The sequence below is a fragment of the Orcinus orca genome, chromosome 13 (genome assembly GCF_937001465.1).
Source record: "Orcinus orca chromosome 13, mOrcOrc1.1, whole genome shotgun sequence".
In the NCBI taxonomy this organism is placed as follows: Eukaryota; Metazoa; Chordata; class Mammalia; order Artiodactyla; family Delphinidae; genus Orcinus; species Orcinus orca.
In genome coordinates, this window is record NC_064571.1 from 72,720,745 (window position 1) to 72,735,071 (window position 14,327).

General features: G+C 36.8%; 1 protein-coding gene across 8 annotated transcripts in view; it reads right to left on the reverse strand.

The window, feature by feature from the left end:
- The window catches only part of NCOA1 (nuclear receptor coactivator 1), a 262,175-nt gene that overhangs the window by 74,434 nt on the left and 173,414 nt on the right, over nt 1-14,327 (reverse strand). For all 8 annotated transcript variants that reach the window (XM_049695689.1, XM_033425290.2, XM_049695688.1 and 5 more), the window contains 4 exons: nt 9,303-9,480; nt 7,172-7,351; nt 5,789-5,884; nt 844-984 (listed from right to left, as the gene is read on the reverse strand). In XM_049695689.1, coding sequence (XP_049551646.1) covers nt 844-984; nt 5,789-5,884; nt 7,172-7,351; nt 9,303-9,480 — 595 coding nt within the window. The remainder of the gene's footprint in view (nt 1-843; nt 985-5,788; nt 5,885-7,171; nt 7,352-9,302; nt 9,481-14,327) is intronic.

The following is a 14,327-nucleotide window of genomic DNA, read 5'->3' on the forward strand; positions in this document are numbered from 1 at the left end:
AAGATGTATTAGGCTACCATAATTACATGACAATATTTTGAAATATATCAAAACCCCTAATCTCTGAATCTTTACAAACTTTCTGGCTTTCACTCTCAGTTAATTTTCCCTATCTTTCCTATAATACTGTTAAGTTCCTTAAGGGCAGGGAATATACTTGTTTCATATTCCCATAGTACTTACTATGACACAGCAGTTATTCAATTATTAATTAATAATTTCATATGACATATTTTTAACTTGAAACTTCAACCTGAGTCAGGTACTGTAACAGTCATGAAGTAAACATGCATGATATAGATCTGTATTATCTAGAAGCCCTCTGACATGCCCGTTCTGCTGGGAGTGATCGTCAAAAGACAGACAAAAATATCACTTCCTCTCTAAAGCCATCCCTGATTCTCCAAGTCAGAATTAATTTTTTTCTTCTTTTGTTATACCTCTTTTATAGCCCAGGCCACACTGATCTTTAAAACTGTCATATATCCTCCTAACAGATTTTGAGCTCCTGGAGGGCAAAACCCTGCTTTGTCATCACTGAATCCCTGGCACCTTACATAGTGTTCTATGTATGTGAGGAACTCGATACGTGTCTGCTGAATGCATGAATGAATGAATGAGTGAGTGACCACCACATGATATCCTGTTTTTTAAAATGTGCATCCCGAAATTCAGGATCCACTCATGAATTACTTTGCTTACCCACTTCTTCCTTCCTAAAACTGATTATTGCAAAAACTGTAATTTGGAAAAAATACTTATCAAGCCATAAATTCTATATAAATTATTCAATATTAATAAAGAGCAAGGTTAATGAAAATAGCTGAGAGAGAAAAACCTTACCTTCTTGAAATAGTTGTCTGGCATAAGATGGCTCTCTGCCTTGAGGTTGGAAAAAAGCATAAATGCACTTCCTCACTAAATCTTCCCAGCCAGTTCTGCCAGCAGCTCTCAGGGAACTAGTATCAATAGAGATGATTTTACCTATACAAAGAATGAAAGTTTACATTTATGATAGCCTCCTGATACAAGTCATTCGTGTTTCAAAACTAACAACTGCATCTAAAAAATATTCTGCCACCTCTCAAATGTTTAATGGACAAAAGCACTATTAATTTTTATAACATATGGTAACGGAATATATCAGTGACATGATATTACAAAACTGTTTTTGCCTTGGAGTGCGTTATATTATATCCTAAAATTCAATACCAATCAAGTAGTAAAGTCATATCATAAAGACCTGAAGCTGCAGAGACTAATGTAGGTCAAACTCCTCTGGCTTGCTCTTTGGATCCTGCTCTCTACATATACTAATGACTGGATCACTTATTGGGGATGGGAGGCAGAGATGAAATATATTATTTTGGTTTAAATTAATTTCCAATAATTAAGTGAAGAGAATATGAGAAAGTAAGGAAGGCTTTCCTTTCCTACCTCCTCTTGGGCTATAGACAATATTGCATTTAAGAATAAAGACTGAAGGCAAAAAAAGGACAATCAGAAAAAGATAAGTGAGAACATTAAGATCTGCTAGGCATTCTGCAAACAGAACATACGCTTTATAAAATTTAGTGGTGATTTGACATTGTTATCACATTTGAACAAGTTTCCTAAATGACTATGGAAGAATTCAGGCAAATTATTTCTTAATCAGGAGCCAATTAATCCAGTTTGTGATTATTCAGATCTGTTTTATTTTTAATGCAATCTTATATTCACACAAAGTAATATTGGTAAGATATATATATATATATGTCTGTGTGTGTATATATATATATAAATTAAGAATTAGATTAATAAGATGAAAACTTACAAAGCCCCATCCAACTTCAAAACTTGAACATTACCAATATCATCAATATTATTCAATTATGTGTGTACTCCTCACTTGTCACATCCCTCTGTCTTTATATTCTCCTGTCTATCTAGATTGTTCCCAGTTTTTTGTCATTACAATCAATACTGCTATGAATATCTTTCACATTTTCCCTAGTGCATGTGTGTAACAGTTTCTCTAGAGTACATATGTAGGAATAGAACTGTTGAGTCACAGGTTATGTGAATGTTCAAATTTATAATATTGAACTGTTTTCCAGAAACTTATGTAAGAGTTACTGTTAATCCAACATCCATTCCATCACTTGGTACTGTTGGGCTTCTTTATTTTTTACAATTAGTAGCTGAAAAATGGTTATGGTCTAACTTTGTATTTCCCTGATTAATGAGGTTGAATATTTTTCATGTTTATTCACCACTCAAGTTTCCTCTTCTGTGAACGCCTGGTTGTCTTTTCCTCATCTTCCCTTTTTTCACACAATCAACTCAAATCTATTGTACTGTTTGTGCCTCTTCATTTTAACTAATCCTTTCTTTATATATTTCTCTTGGTTTGTTTAGAAATAAAGTATTTATTAGACCTCTTTAACGTAGGGTCTTGAATCTAATATAACCAAGTATGTCTGATCAGGTTGTCACCCAAGTCTTGGCATAAATGTAGAAAGAAAATAAATTAAAACTTAAATGAGGGAATTTTTGTTATTTTAGAACAGTTTGGGGAAAACCTGATGAACACTGTGATCGAAACTACAGATAATTTCGGATTTTCTAAGAGTTTTAATCATTCAATCTTTGTCTCATCATATAAGAGACTAAGAGTTCGTTACAGCAGAGAATCCACTGTTATATAATCTTCAAATGCAATAATACTCCTCATATGCAGTGACTAAGCGAGGCAATGTATGGTTGTGTTTATGTGTTCAAGGTCAGTATTAACCCACATGACAGCAAGGACATCTGTAATTGTGGGACTGGAGGGGAGAAAGTGATTAAATTATCAGTAATGGTAACAAATGATCAGTAATGCAATGAGTATCTTAGAAGAGAATCATAAATAGGTTGATTTAGAATACTTCTCCTTGCTAGACGAAAGTTTAACCAACCAACCAAACAAATAAACAACTGTTCAACATTTCCTGGTAGAAAACTTCTTTTTTTTAAGGGACATGAACCACTCCATGTAGAGTTGAAAGCACTACTAAAACTTAAGGAATTAAATATCTAATACTTATTATAGCTTGTTTATTATTTTTTATCTAAATCAACTCTATGATATGATGCTAATTTTACATTTTAAGAATACTTCAGGGAAGCAGCCGCATAGCAGCGGGAGAAGCAGCGGTAGAAGCAGCGGGAGATCAGCTCTGTGTTTTGTGACCACCTAGAGGGGTCGGGTAGGGAGGGTGGGAGGGAGGGAGATGCAAGAGGGAAGAGATATGGGGACATATATATAACTGATTCACTTTGTTATAAAGCAGAAACTAACACACCATTGTAAAGCAATTATACTCTAATAAAGATGTTAAAAATAAAAGAATACTTCATATTTTTCTGGCATCTTTCTATTTTCTTTATATTTTCTCTGGTATCTTCTGTGTAAGAAGTGTGTGCAGTACAGTGATGCCCTTTAAATAGTGCGTCCGTGGAAGGCAATGCAATATAAAGAGTTCTATATTAGGGCCTAAAGATGTCTGCCCTCAGCAATTAGCTGCCTGGTTTTAGAAAAGTCACCATTCCCTCATTTTTAAAATGGACGGGCTAGATTCTGTAATCTCTGAGGTTCCCTCTAGATTTATAATTACTTTATGATCCAGAGCTTAATTTTTTAATTTTTATAAATTTATTCTAAAATCAAGTATATCTAAGATTTTAATGCTGGGTCCTTGGTCAGAAACAAAACTACCAGTTATAACATTGTTCCTATGGAAAAATACAGTCTTCTTTAAAACAATCTAATTTAGGATTCAATTTATAGAAATGCAATATGAGGAAAAGCTGAAATATACTGTTCCTAAATTATCCTCATAATTTTTAGGCCTCCCTTGTCTCCAACATTTATTCTGTGGCCTAACCATCACCCTTTTTCAACAGGCTTTTATTCTGCTATCTCTCAAACCCTTGTTTGGTTTTACTGACACAAAAGACCAGCTATATTTTTTAATAGACCCTATTTTTCCTTCATGCAATAATATTTTGGATTTTCAGTAAGGGTTTATTAAATTTTTCCAGTGTTGTTCATCGGTGGAAAGTGGAAAGGAACGTGTACATGGTAGACTCAAAAAGTGAATGAATAAAGGTATGGGAATTGATCATTACTACCCTTAGATGCTGTAATTGTTGCTGTAAGGGTAGTAATTGATCATTACTGTAACAGATGCTGTAAGGGTAGTAAACTGATCATTACTACCCTTAGATATCAAGCTCCTAGACATTCTCTTTGTTATATTCTATTGGGTTGGCCAAAAAGTGCATTCGGGTTTTTCTGTAAGATGTAACGGAAAACCTGAACAAACTTTTTAGCCAAACCAATATTTTCTGCCCTAATTTATCCCTAACCTACTCTTTAGTAAGAGCAGTTGGGAGTTTATCTTTAAGAACACAAGAATAAAGCGCACAACACAGGAATATTAGACTTCTGGGACTAAAAAATTAATAAATATTGTAACAGGATCTTGTAAATAATGGTAAAGTGAAAAAGTACATTAAAACTAAACTTTCACAAAGAATAAAATTTAGTAGAAATGATTTTTTAAATCTTGGTCTGCTAAAAAATCTATCTGTAGTATCTATCTTTATTTTAAGACTAGAGTGGTAAGTAATACATATACAATTCTGATTGATGTAAAAGTATGAAAACCTAACATGACAAAGTTAAGATAAGATTAAACAATATAGGGGAATTCCCTGGTGGTCCAGTGGTTAAGGCTCTGCACTTCCACTGCAGGGGTGGGCACGGGTTTGATCCCTGGTCAGGGAACTAAGATCCTGTATGCCACATGGTGCAGCCAAAAATTTTTTAAAATTTAAGAAATTTTAAAAATTATCAAAAAAGATTAAACAGTATATGAGAAATACTTTATAAATTATAAAGAACAGTAACAACTTGTTTTTGCTGAAAATCAAATCTGAAGTAGGCCTTTAAAAAGAAGGGCTTATTTTCAGGTATGCTCACTATTACTCACTTTGTGGCTCTACTGCCCTTCTTCCAGTTCTAACATACTCCTCTGTCTTAGGGCTTTTTGCAGCTCTGTCTCCTCAGTCAGGAGCACCCATCCTGCACCATGCCCCATGCCCAACGTGCCCTTCCAACACCCACACTTTGCACAGCTGGCACAGCCTCATCCTTTGGGGCCTAGGGGCGCGATATCAGCTCGACAGGCCTTCTGTTAACCAGCTAATTTTAAAATAGGACCTCCCTATTAGCTTCCCTTATACCATTTCACACCTTTTCCATCAAAAAAGTACAAATCTGTAATTATATCATTGCTTTTTGCTCAATCAGGTATACCCTGAGCAATCACACGTAGTGACAGGCACTTCTAGGAATTCAATCAGTATGTGCTGAATAAATTTAAAGACAAAGAATAAAGGAAAAAAGAAATAGCCAGATACATTTATGCACAATATTAAAACCACTTCTTTGTATCTGTTTATAAATAAATACATTAATATCTACATTGCCAAATTTCTTTCCATAGATTATGAAAAATAATTTATAATCAGAATATAGACATGTGCATAATTACAAAATAATGTTCTCCCCAGCACCCTCCCATAACAATGATGACAGTATCTAAAATGCACAGAATCAAGACCACATTGGAAATGTTTTCTGTACAGGACTAGTGAACAGAAGCTGAACAGCAGAGAACAGAGGGACACAGTTAGTTTTAAGGGCATAGTCACATCATTAATACTGAGAGAACATTCTGAACTTTGCAGCTAGTACCTGTAGTATCTTGCTTGGTCATAAAGGATTCTACACCCGTAATAGCTGGAGGCCGAGGTAATCTCCGTGCAATACAAATCAAACATGACTGGAAATCTGCCCAAAACAAGAAGGGGAAATTGAAGGAAAGAGGGTAGCAAGCGGTTCACATCTACCACCTGCCATTAATGGTTTTTATAAAAACAGTACATGTTATATGATCTGACACAATATTGGAGTCACTCTGATCTAATAGTATAATATTAGAAATAAAATTGCTCGCAACTAAAAACTGGCAGCTCCAGATAGAGATCTAGTTAGAATAAATTATCCCTTCCCATTGAATGTTCTTACATAAACTAGCGGAGACTGATGCATCTCAAGTACTTGGATGATAACAACTTGAAGAAGTAGTTTTGGCTACATTTAAGCAACATAGTGGTTTATAAAATACAGTTTTTTAGTCTGTTTCCTACATTCATTAATGGCTACAAAGATTATTCCTATAACCACTGTGCAGATAATAATTTATCATATGAAAAAAACATTTAACTGTTTCTGAAGCAGCATTATTTTGCCTTTGACAGAGGACTTCTATGTTTTTAGGATCTGTAATTTTTTTTGCAAGTCCCATTTCCAAATTTTTTTAAGAGGTTACACGCAATATCACATAACTAAATAAGAATTTCAGTCATATAAGACAGGCTTGCATGTGTATTTTATAAGAAGTCCCCAGTTGATTGTGGCGCCCATTCCCTGGTGAGACCCACTACATACACGGCCTTTTTGCATCTGACTTCTCGGCTGCTACCTTCCCTAGTCCTTACTCCAATTTCCAATTTGTGGTGTTCTTAACTTAGCTCAGTTTAAGCTTGCATGGAAAAGTCATCCACTGTAACAAATTTAACTAATACCATGTTCATACCCTGTTCATATTAGAGCTTCAGCTGTGTTTTCATCTGTTCAGAAGCTTTCTCCTTATAAATTACCTTGTATGGCCTCAAAAATACTAACTCTATTCTCCAGTGTTCCATACACTCTAAGCTTGAAACTTTCTAAAAATCAGAGCTGTTCAACAGCCTGCTGCATTTGGTACATTTCCAACTGGCAGCAGTGAGTTACAGCTCTTATTTCTAGGCAGCAAGTTGGTTTGAATTTGACATTTTAGTGGGAATGTCAGCTTAAAACTGAGGATTTGGGGGCATTTTAAATGGGTAATTCTAGATGTTAGCAATTTTTTTCTTAAGTATTAAGAAATACAGAGCAAATTGAATAGCCACTATGCTATATAATATAATAACCAAAAATACTATCTGAAGAAGGCAGTTTATAATCAATTTCCTCTCTGTTCCTAAAACCATGGAAAAAGCAGTCAAACACCTTAAAATCACCCTTTGTTTTTACCTTCTCCATCCTCTTGAATTGATTTTGGCTGTGACACAGTGAAACACTGCATTACTTCATACCGCTGGCAAGCTTCCTGGTTCTCGGTGCCTGGCTCATCTGGAGGGTGAATTAGCATCCTGCAGTTAAAGGTATGGCTATTTCGTCGTGTTGCCTCTTGTGGCCAAGGAACTCCATTCACTGTGAAAGAAAAATTGATTATATGCCTGTGAAAAAGGTGAAAAAGTACAAACTCTGAAGATACAAAAGACATACCTTTACTCATCTGCTTAATTAGCTACTCAGATTAAAAGACTGACTTCCTCAGATCCAACATTATCCTGAGGGAATAGGACACTTATCTTCCTTAGCAAAGCTAAATGTTTACCAATTAGAAAAATGTAAAATTTGCAAGAAATTGTATAGGATTTCCTCCCTCAAAGATAAGGTCTTACAAATACCTTAATTCACTAACAGCTTTTATAAACAGATAAAGACAAAATTAAAAATTAATAGCTTTAAAAAGTTAATAGCTTATTGCTCTTTTGCTCAGAATTTTACAGCAGTTAATCAATGAGCTTTTCCACTTGTTTCCTGTTATACCCTGGCAATGAAAAAAATGATTGAAAATCACAGGTCTGTTGTTAGGCAAGGGTTTTAACCTGGTAGGCATGGATGCTTAAGGATGGCTTGTGTGTGTGTGCACCCTTTTGGTTGGAGGAGTCAAAGTTTTTCAAATGTGACTCAAAAAAAATATTTAGAATATACAGAGACCAGTCTTGGTTTCTTAAATCATTTTTTCTTGCTCTTTATTTTATTTGCACAGTCTGCATGCTACAATGCCTTGAATATGGTGGGTAATCATTACATAAAAATGACTGTTAAAACAGAAATGTTACCTGATTCAGTATAAGAAAAGTGAATTCAGTTATAGAGAAGATAAATATACATTTCAAGTGAGAATCACTGTGTGGCACATCACCATTTCCCAGTTACAATGTTATATTCAAACCATGGTGGCAGTCAGAGGGGTTTTTCAGCTATTCTCTCCCCATTCCCAACAGATTTCTTACCATAGCCTCGCCGTTGAACCTCCTTCCTTTTTACTATCTCATCACTCTATAACTGTTAGAGGAAATCATGGAAACAAACCTACACTGGAGTAAGGAGTCTTGGTTCATCTTTGAACTAGCTGTGAGTTTTGGGTTAATGGCTTAATCTTTGCCTTGTCTTTAAAATAAAGGAATCCACTTGTATTACCTCTAAAGTCACTTACACTCTAAAATTCTATAACACATTAAGACCCCTTGGTAACTCAAGTATCAAACTAGCGATTTTAAGAGGAACAATTGTTTCAGGCTTCCAGTTACTATAAACACATACTACTCTTTTCAAAGAAGAAATAGGCTTCCACTTCATCGAGTGAACAACATAGAAAATTAAGAGCTATGGATAACATTTTATTTGCATGTTTCGTTTAGTTACATAGGATTTCTAGCCAAGACTCTCCCCCAACTTTTGGAGCACATACAGGCTAAAGACTAGGCACGTGGCTTAGTTCATAGAACACAAGCTGGAAATCAGGCCCCATCCATACTCTCAGCTAGGCTCCTATAGCAGTGAACAACCCATCCAACCATACTTAGAACTACTGAGTTGAAACCACTCATATCCAAAAATGTTAATTTTAATAAGTATGTAATATGAAGGGTATTCCTTCCTCCCTCCTTACCCTCTTTCCTCTCTCCTTCCCTTCCTCCCTCCTTCCTTTTCTTTTCTTTGAGCAAGGTGGTAGGATACACTATATACATTTGTCTCTTCCTTGTACATAATTAAAATTGAAAACAAAGGGAATTCCAAGCAGAAGCTTCTTGTGGCAAGGCAACTAACTGCTCTGCCTCCTAACACTGTCACATACTTGTGGCATAATCTAGAGGAAGAGGATAAAAGGAATGCTCTCTATCAGCTATCTGATGACACTCCTCCTTCATATTTAATCTCAGGCTGAAATTAAATTTTAAAATATTTTTAGTATATTATATATATTAGTATAATACTATATATTATAAATATAATAATAATATATTATATATATTAGGTGAAGGGAAGCTATAGAGAGTTCACATTCTTTGAAAAAACACATTCCTTTTACCTAACGATTTTGGTAGCAGATTCTTCACAAATTCCGCGTGATCACCCACATGCAGTATGCTGTAGACACTGGTATTCATTAATTCCTCCTGATTGTAACCCAAGTAGCTGGTCACATTTTCTGACACAAATACAATTCTCCCTTCACAGTTCACAACAAAGAAAAATCCATCCAAAGCCTGCAAAGCCAAAAAAACGATTAAGAGGTTATGGGGTTAAAAGAGAGAAGAAAAATACACATACACATTTCTCTACTGAAAAAGAGATTGGAAATATATGCCAACTTAAAAAACGGGGGACTGAATAGAAGATTTAACATTGCATGTTCTCTGTGGAGGGAACAGGATTTTTAAACAGACTGTACACTCATGTTTCAAGTAGGCATCAATGAATATGTCAAACGTCTTCCTTGGAAAGAAATTTTATGGCAGCAAATGTGAAGTAAATGACTGACCCATTCAGTCAGTCATAAACATCTCTAAACTGTAGGTTAAGACCTGGTGTCTACCCTCAAGGAACTTGCAGTGGGGAGAGAGACATAAGCATAATAAAATACCAGTGAGAAATGCAGTATCAGAGCCATACACAGACTACTCTGTGAGCACAAAGAAGGATACTTATTTGGGGTCGAGGTGGGGGGCAAAGAAAGGCTCCTTACAGACCCTGATCTGAGTTATAAAAGGCATAGTGGAAGAGGGGAGGAGGAATGAGGCAAGAACATTCTAGGCAGAGGAGAGAACATGGCACATAATGGAACAAAAAAGCCATTTGGAGCTGCTGGAGCACAAGGCACAGGCAGGCAGTGAGTCTGGAGAGGTGGACAGGAGCCAAATCACAGAAGGCCTTCTATGCACTGCGATGGAGCCAGAGACCTCCAAAAGAAGACGTACATGCCCCAAGGGGACATAAGAGCCACAGGGGTGCAGGGAAAAGAAGTCGGAATCTCTATTTATAGCATAATCTAAAACACAAGGAAGAAATTAAGCTTAATTAACATATCAACACCCTGGTGCCTCACTCAGTCTAGTCACATATCACAAACCACGGAATCTGAGAGAAGATCCAGAATGCAGAGGTTGACAGCAGTACCTTATTTATAATCTTTCTGTTTATCACAACATATTACAGTTTACTTGCTATAGAATGTATAAAAGCAATAAAATCAAGACCTTTAAAAAGTAGAACATTTATAGAATTTTGTAACAAGATGTAACCACCCTTTGTATCATACAGGGGTTTGCTGGTTACTGGTGGCAAAAGACTTAAGCCATCCAGCAATGTTGATGGGCTACTCATTTTTGTTTTTGAAAAAGGTTAAGTGTCCCAAGTTTGCTGACCTTTTCTATGATGCTGGGTGCTAATGATAGTATCCTACTAAGCAGGTATTTTCCAAATAATAAACACACCTAATTTTGTTCCTTCAGGGTAAAGATGAAATTTTAACAATGAATAAAAAATAAACTGCTTTCAAAAAGACACTTATGCTATAGAGACAGCACGTGAAAATGGATGTTTTGAAATGTTACCACAGTTATAATTTTGTTGCTGAAAATGATGTACACTTATAAAAATTATCTTCTCAGTGTAAAACATTTAGAAACAAAACCTTTTCCCTGTGCAAAATTCTTCCAATAAGAGTTTCAATGGGCTTTAAAAACCCGTGTTTTAAAAAAGGAAAATGCAGCTCCTTTTGATTAATTTGGAGAATCACTATTTGAGATCAAAAAAGATGGAATTTAGGGAATTCCCTGGAGGTCCAGTGGTTAGGACTCGGCGCTTTCACTGCGGGGCAGGGGTTCAATCCCTGGTCAGGGAACTAAGATCCTGCAAGCTGCACAGCGTGGCCAAGAAAAAAAAAAAATTTGAAATTTGAAGAAAAACCTTTGCATAATTGGTAGATAGGATTTCAAAATGAGTATCGTGACTTAGTAAACTCATCCAATGATATATTTTTCCATTTGTATCTACTTCATTTTTGTGAGGTGTTTTTTACAGCTGATAATTTAAGCCAAATATTAAAAAATAAACTGAACTTGAAACTACATCTTCGAATCACTACGTCCCAAAGCATTCAACCAAGATTTTAAAAAATATGAAGTACAGCATTGTTCTCATTAAAAATACTGCTAACACTTTCTTTAACAAGAACAAAAAGAAATAAAACTATTTTTATTCCACCTGACTGCTGTTGACTATTTTTCATTTAGTTCATAATGCAAAGAGGAGAGGGATGTGATTAATAATCTAAAAACCTCAACACTAGATAAACCCTTTGCTAAACTATTTTGGATTTAGATGAGCACAGGAAAGCACCCTCATATCTAATTGTTTTCTTAAAGTCAGATTAGCTATAAATTTCATAACAGGTGATCTATCTATCTATCTATATGTATATATATTTGTCTGGCAGTTTATATTAAAATAGGGATAACTGAAATACAGACATATTTTTTAAAAAGAAGATCTAAAAATTCTTTAAAATGTTCTTAGCTATTAATTGAATCAGTGTAAATACAATTCTTTTTTCTTTTTGGTTTCTTAAAAGAGTTTAATAAAGAACAGTTTGGGTATAACAAAGTATCATAGTTCAGAGCAAGAAACAGGATTGATATCAAAACACAGGCAAGTAAAAAAACTTGGCCATTTCATGGTGAACCACTTCCAAGGGCCACACCATCCAGCTTCTAAAGCACTACCTTCTTCTATTTTCCATCTAGTTTTCAGTGTGTCCTTTTTAGCTCCTTGCTCTCTGCCTCCCTAGTGACACTGTCTATCTTCAAAGCCACAGTTTCCCTTGCTTTGTTTAATATAAATTTATTTACTTTACTTTATTTATTTTTGGCTGCCTTGGGTCTTCATTGCTGTGCACAGGCTTTCTCTAGTTGCAGTGAGTGGGGGGCTACTCGTCGTTGTAGTGCGCGGACGTCTCATTGCAGTGGCTTCTCTTGTTGCGGAGCACGGGCTCTAGGCATGTGGATTTCAGTAGTTGTGACTCGCGGGCTCTAGAGTGCAGGCTCAGTAGTTGTAGTGCACAGGCTTAGTTGCTCCGCAGCATGTGGGATCTTCCCAGACCAGGGCTCGAACCCGTGTCCCCTGCATTGGCAGGTGGATTCTTAACCACTGCGCCACCAGGGAAGCCCTCCCTTGCTTTTTTCACTCTCCATGTCTGTCTCTATGTCTGGAAGTTATCCACTGTCTGCCGAGGGGCTGGGAGAGGTTGAGACCCACTCCTGGGATCATCTCTGCCCAATCTGAAGACTGTCCAGCAGTGGGCACAGGGCTGGTGGTGCAGACCTCGAGCACCAGCAAGGCCCAGGGATTCACCTGGACTACTCGGTGCAATTATTTTTAAGGCATTTGTGAAATCCAAAGGATTTAAACTTCCTTTGCAGTAGGCCTGGAGTCCCTGCAGTCTCCTGTTTCCAGACTTTCTGGGACTTCTCCAAGTTCTCCCATTGACTGCACCTGACCTCAGTGCCAAGCTGGGAAGTTATTCTAGTAGCTGGCCTCTGGAATATGCAGCTGGTCAGCCTTACAGGGAGTACAGAACTTTCACCAGGTCTCTGTTTGGCCTCGGTTACATGGACTCATCGTTTCCTCTGAGAAGTCTGGGGCATCATATTTCTTTTGAGCTTCTCCAGAAAAGGTTGGCTTGGAAAACAGGTTAACAGAGGCTGCCCCACAGTTGCAGAGAGGTCCTGCTGACCTTCTCCTGAGATACAGACAGCCTGTCCTGTGCTAGAAATGCGTATTTTTTTTAAAATTATAAATGAAATATAACTTAAACTTTTCTTATGTATGAAAATTAAGTAGATAGCATAAGATCTGCCAAAATCCCACTCCCAAGAGATTGGTAACATTTCAAGGAATCCTTTGAGACTATTCCTATGAATATACAAACATCTTTAATTTCTAAAAGTTTGTCTGATTAATATAACCTGCTAATACTTGTTCTTATCCTACAAGTTTCCCTCATATGTTGTGCATATAATTAACTTCCAAGTGTGCTCCTAGGAAGGAATCTTCCTGTTTCTCCAAGTCCTGACAGCTGAGCTGACATTGAGCTATACACAGGAGATGATAACAAATGCCACTCCATTCTGTACAGCATCATCAGTTGGAGGGGTTTTTCTCTCTACCCAGGATATCAGTCTTTGAAGAGGACCACTTTGGGTCTCAATGCAGGGTTCACACTGGCCAGGGCTTCTCACAGGGCCCTCGCTTTAAATGACTACACAAGCTTCACTAAGTAACACCTAAGTGTCAGTCACTGGACAAAGTTCTGGGAATAAAGCACATATTCTCAACAATTTTATAGCCTCTGACGGGAAAAAAACAAGTACGTGTAGTCACATTATAGTACAATGGAGGAATTCATAAAGGTTAGGCACAGAGTGAAGCACCCAAACGGGCAAAGGGTTGACTGTTGTCGGTAAGGTTTCCTGGGAGGAGGCCACATGACACCTCAGCTGAGGCTTGAAGGACACAGCAGTAACTCGGGTGGGCAAGGGGTGGAAAGAACATTCAAAACAGAGGAAACAGCTCAGAGGTTTAAAAAAAGAAAGAAGAAATCACCTTGTACTTACTTGTCATATTTGTGTTATATTTAACAATAAAGTTTTTTTGAAAAAGCTTCAAGGAAAAGCCAAAAAAAAAGAAAGAAAAAATGGCCATGGGGATCATCTTGAAGGCAATGTTTTTAAGCAGGAGACTGACATGATCTGCTTTAACAAAGACCCTTCTGGCAGTGGGTGTGGCATGTGGACTGGAAGCAAGCAGACAAACTGCGATGCTACTGTGATGCTCCAGTTCAAGCGCGAGCCCGGATCAAGGCAATGGCAGTGCAAGTGACAGAAGAGGCAGAAGAAACAGATGTGGTGATCTCTAACAGCTGTGGGAATAAGCGCTTGGGGTGATCCTTCACTAATGACTTTAGGGTTCTGGTAGATGAGTGCCTTTCCCTAACAAAGGGAATTCGACAGGGAAAAAAAAATCTAGTTCTTAATTTTTTGACTTTTCTTCTTTT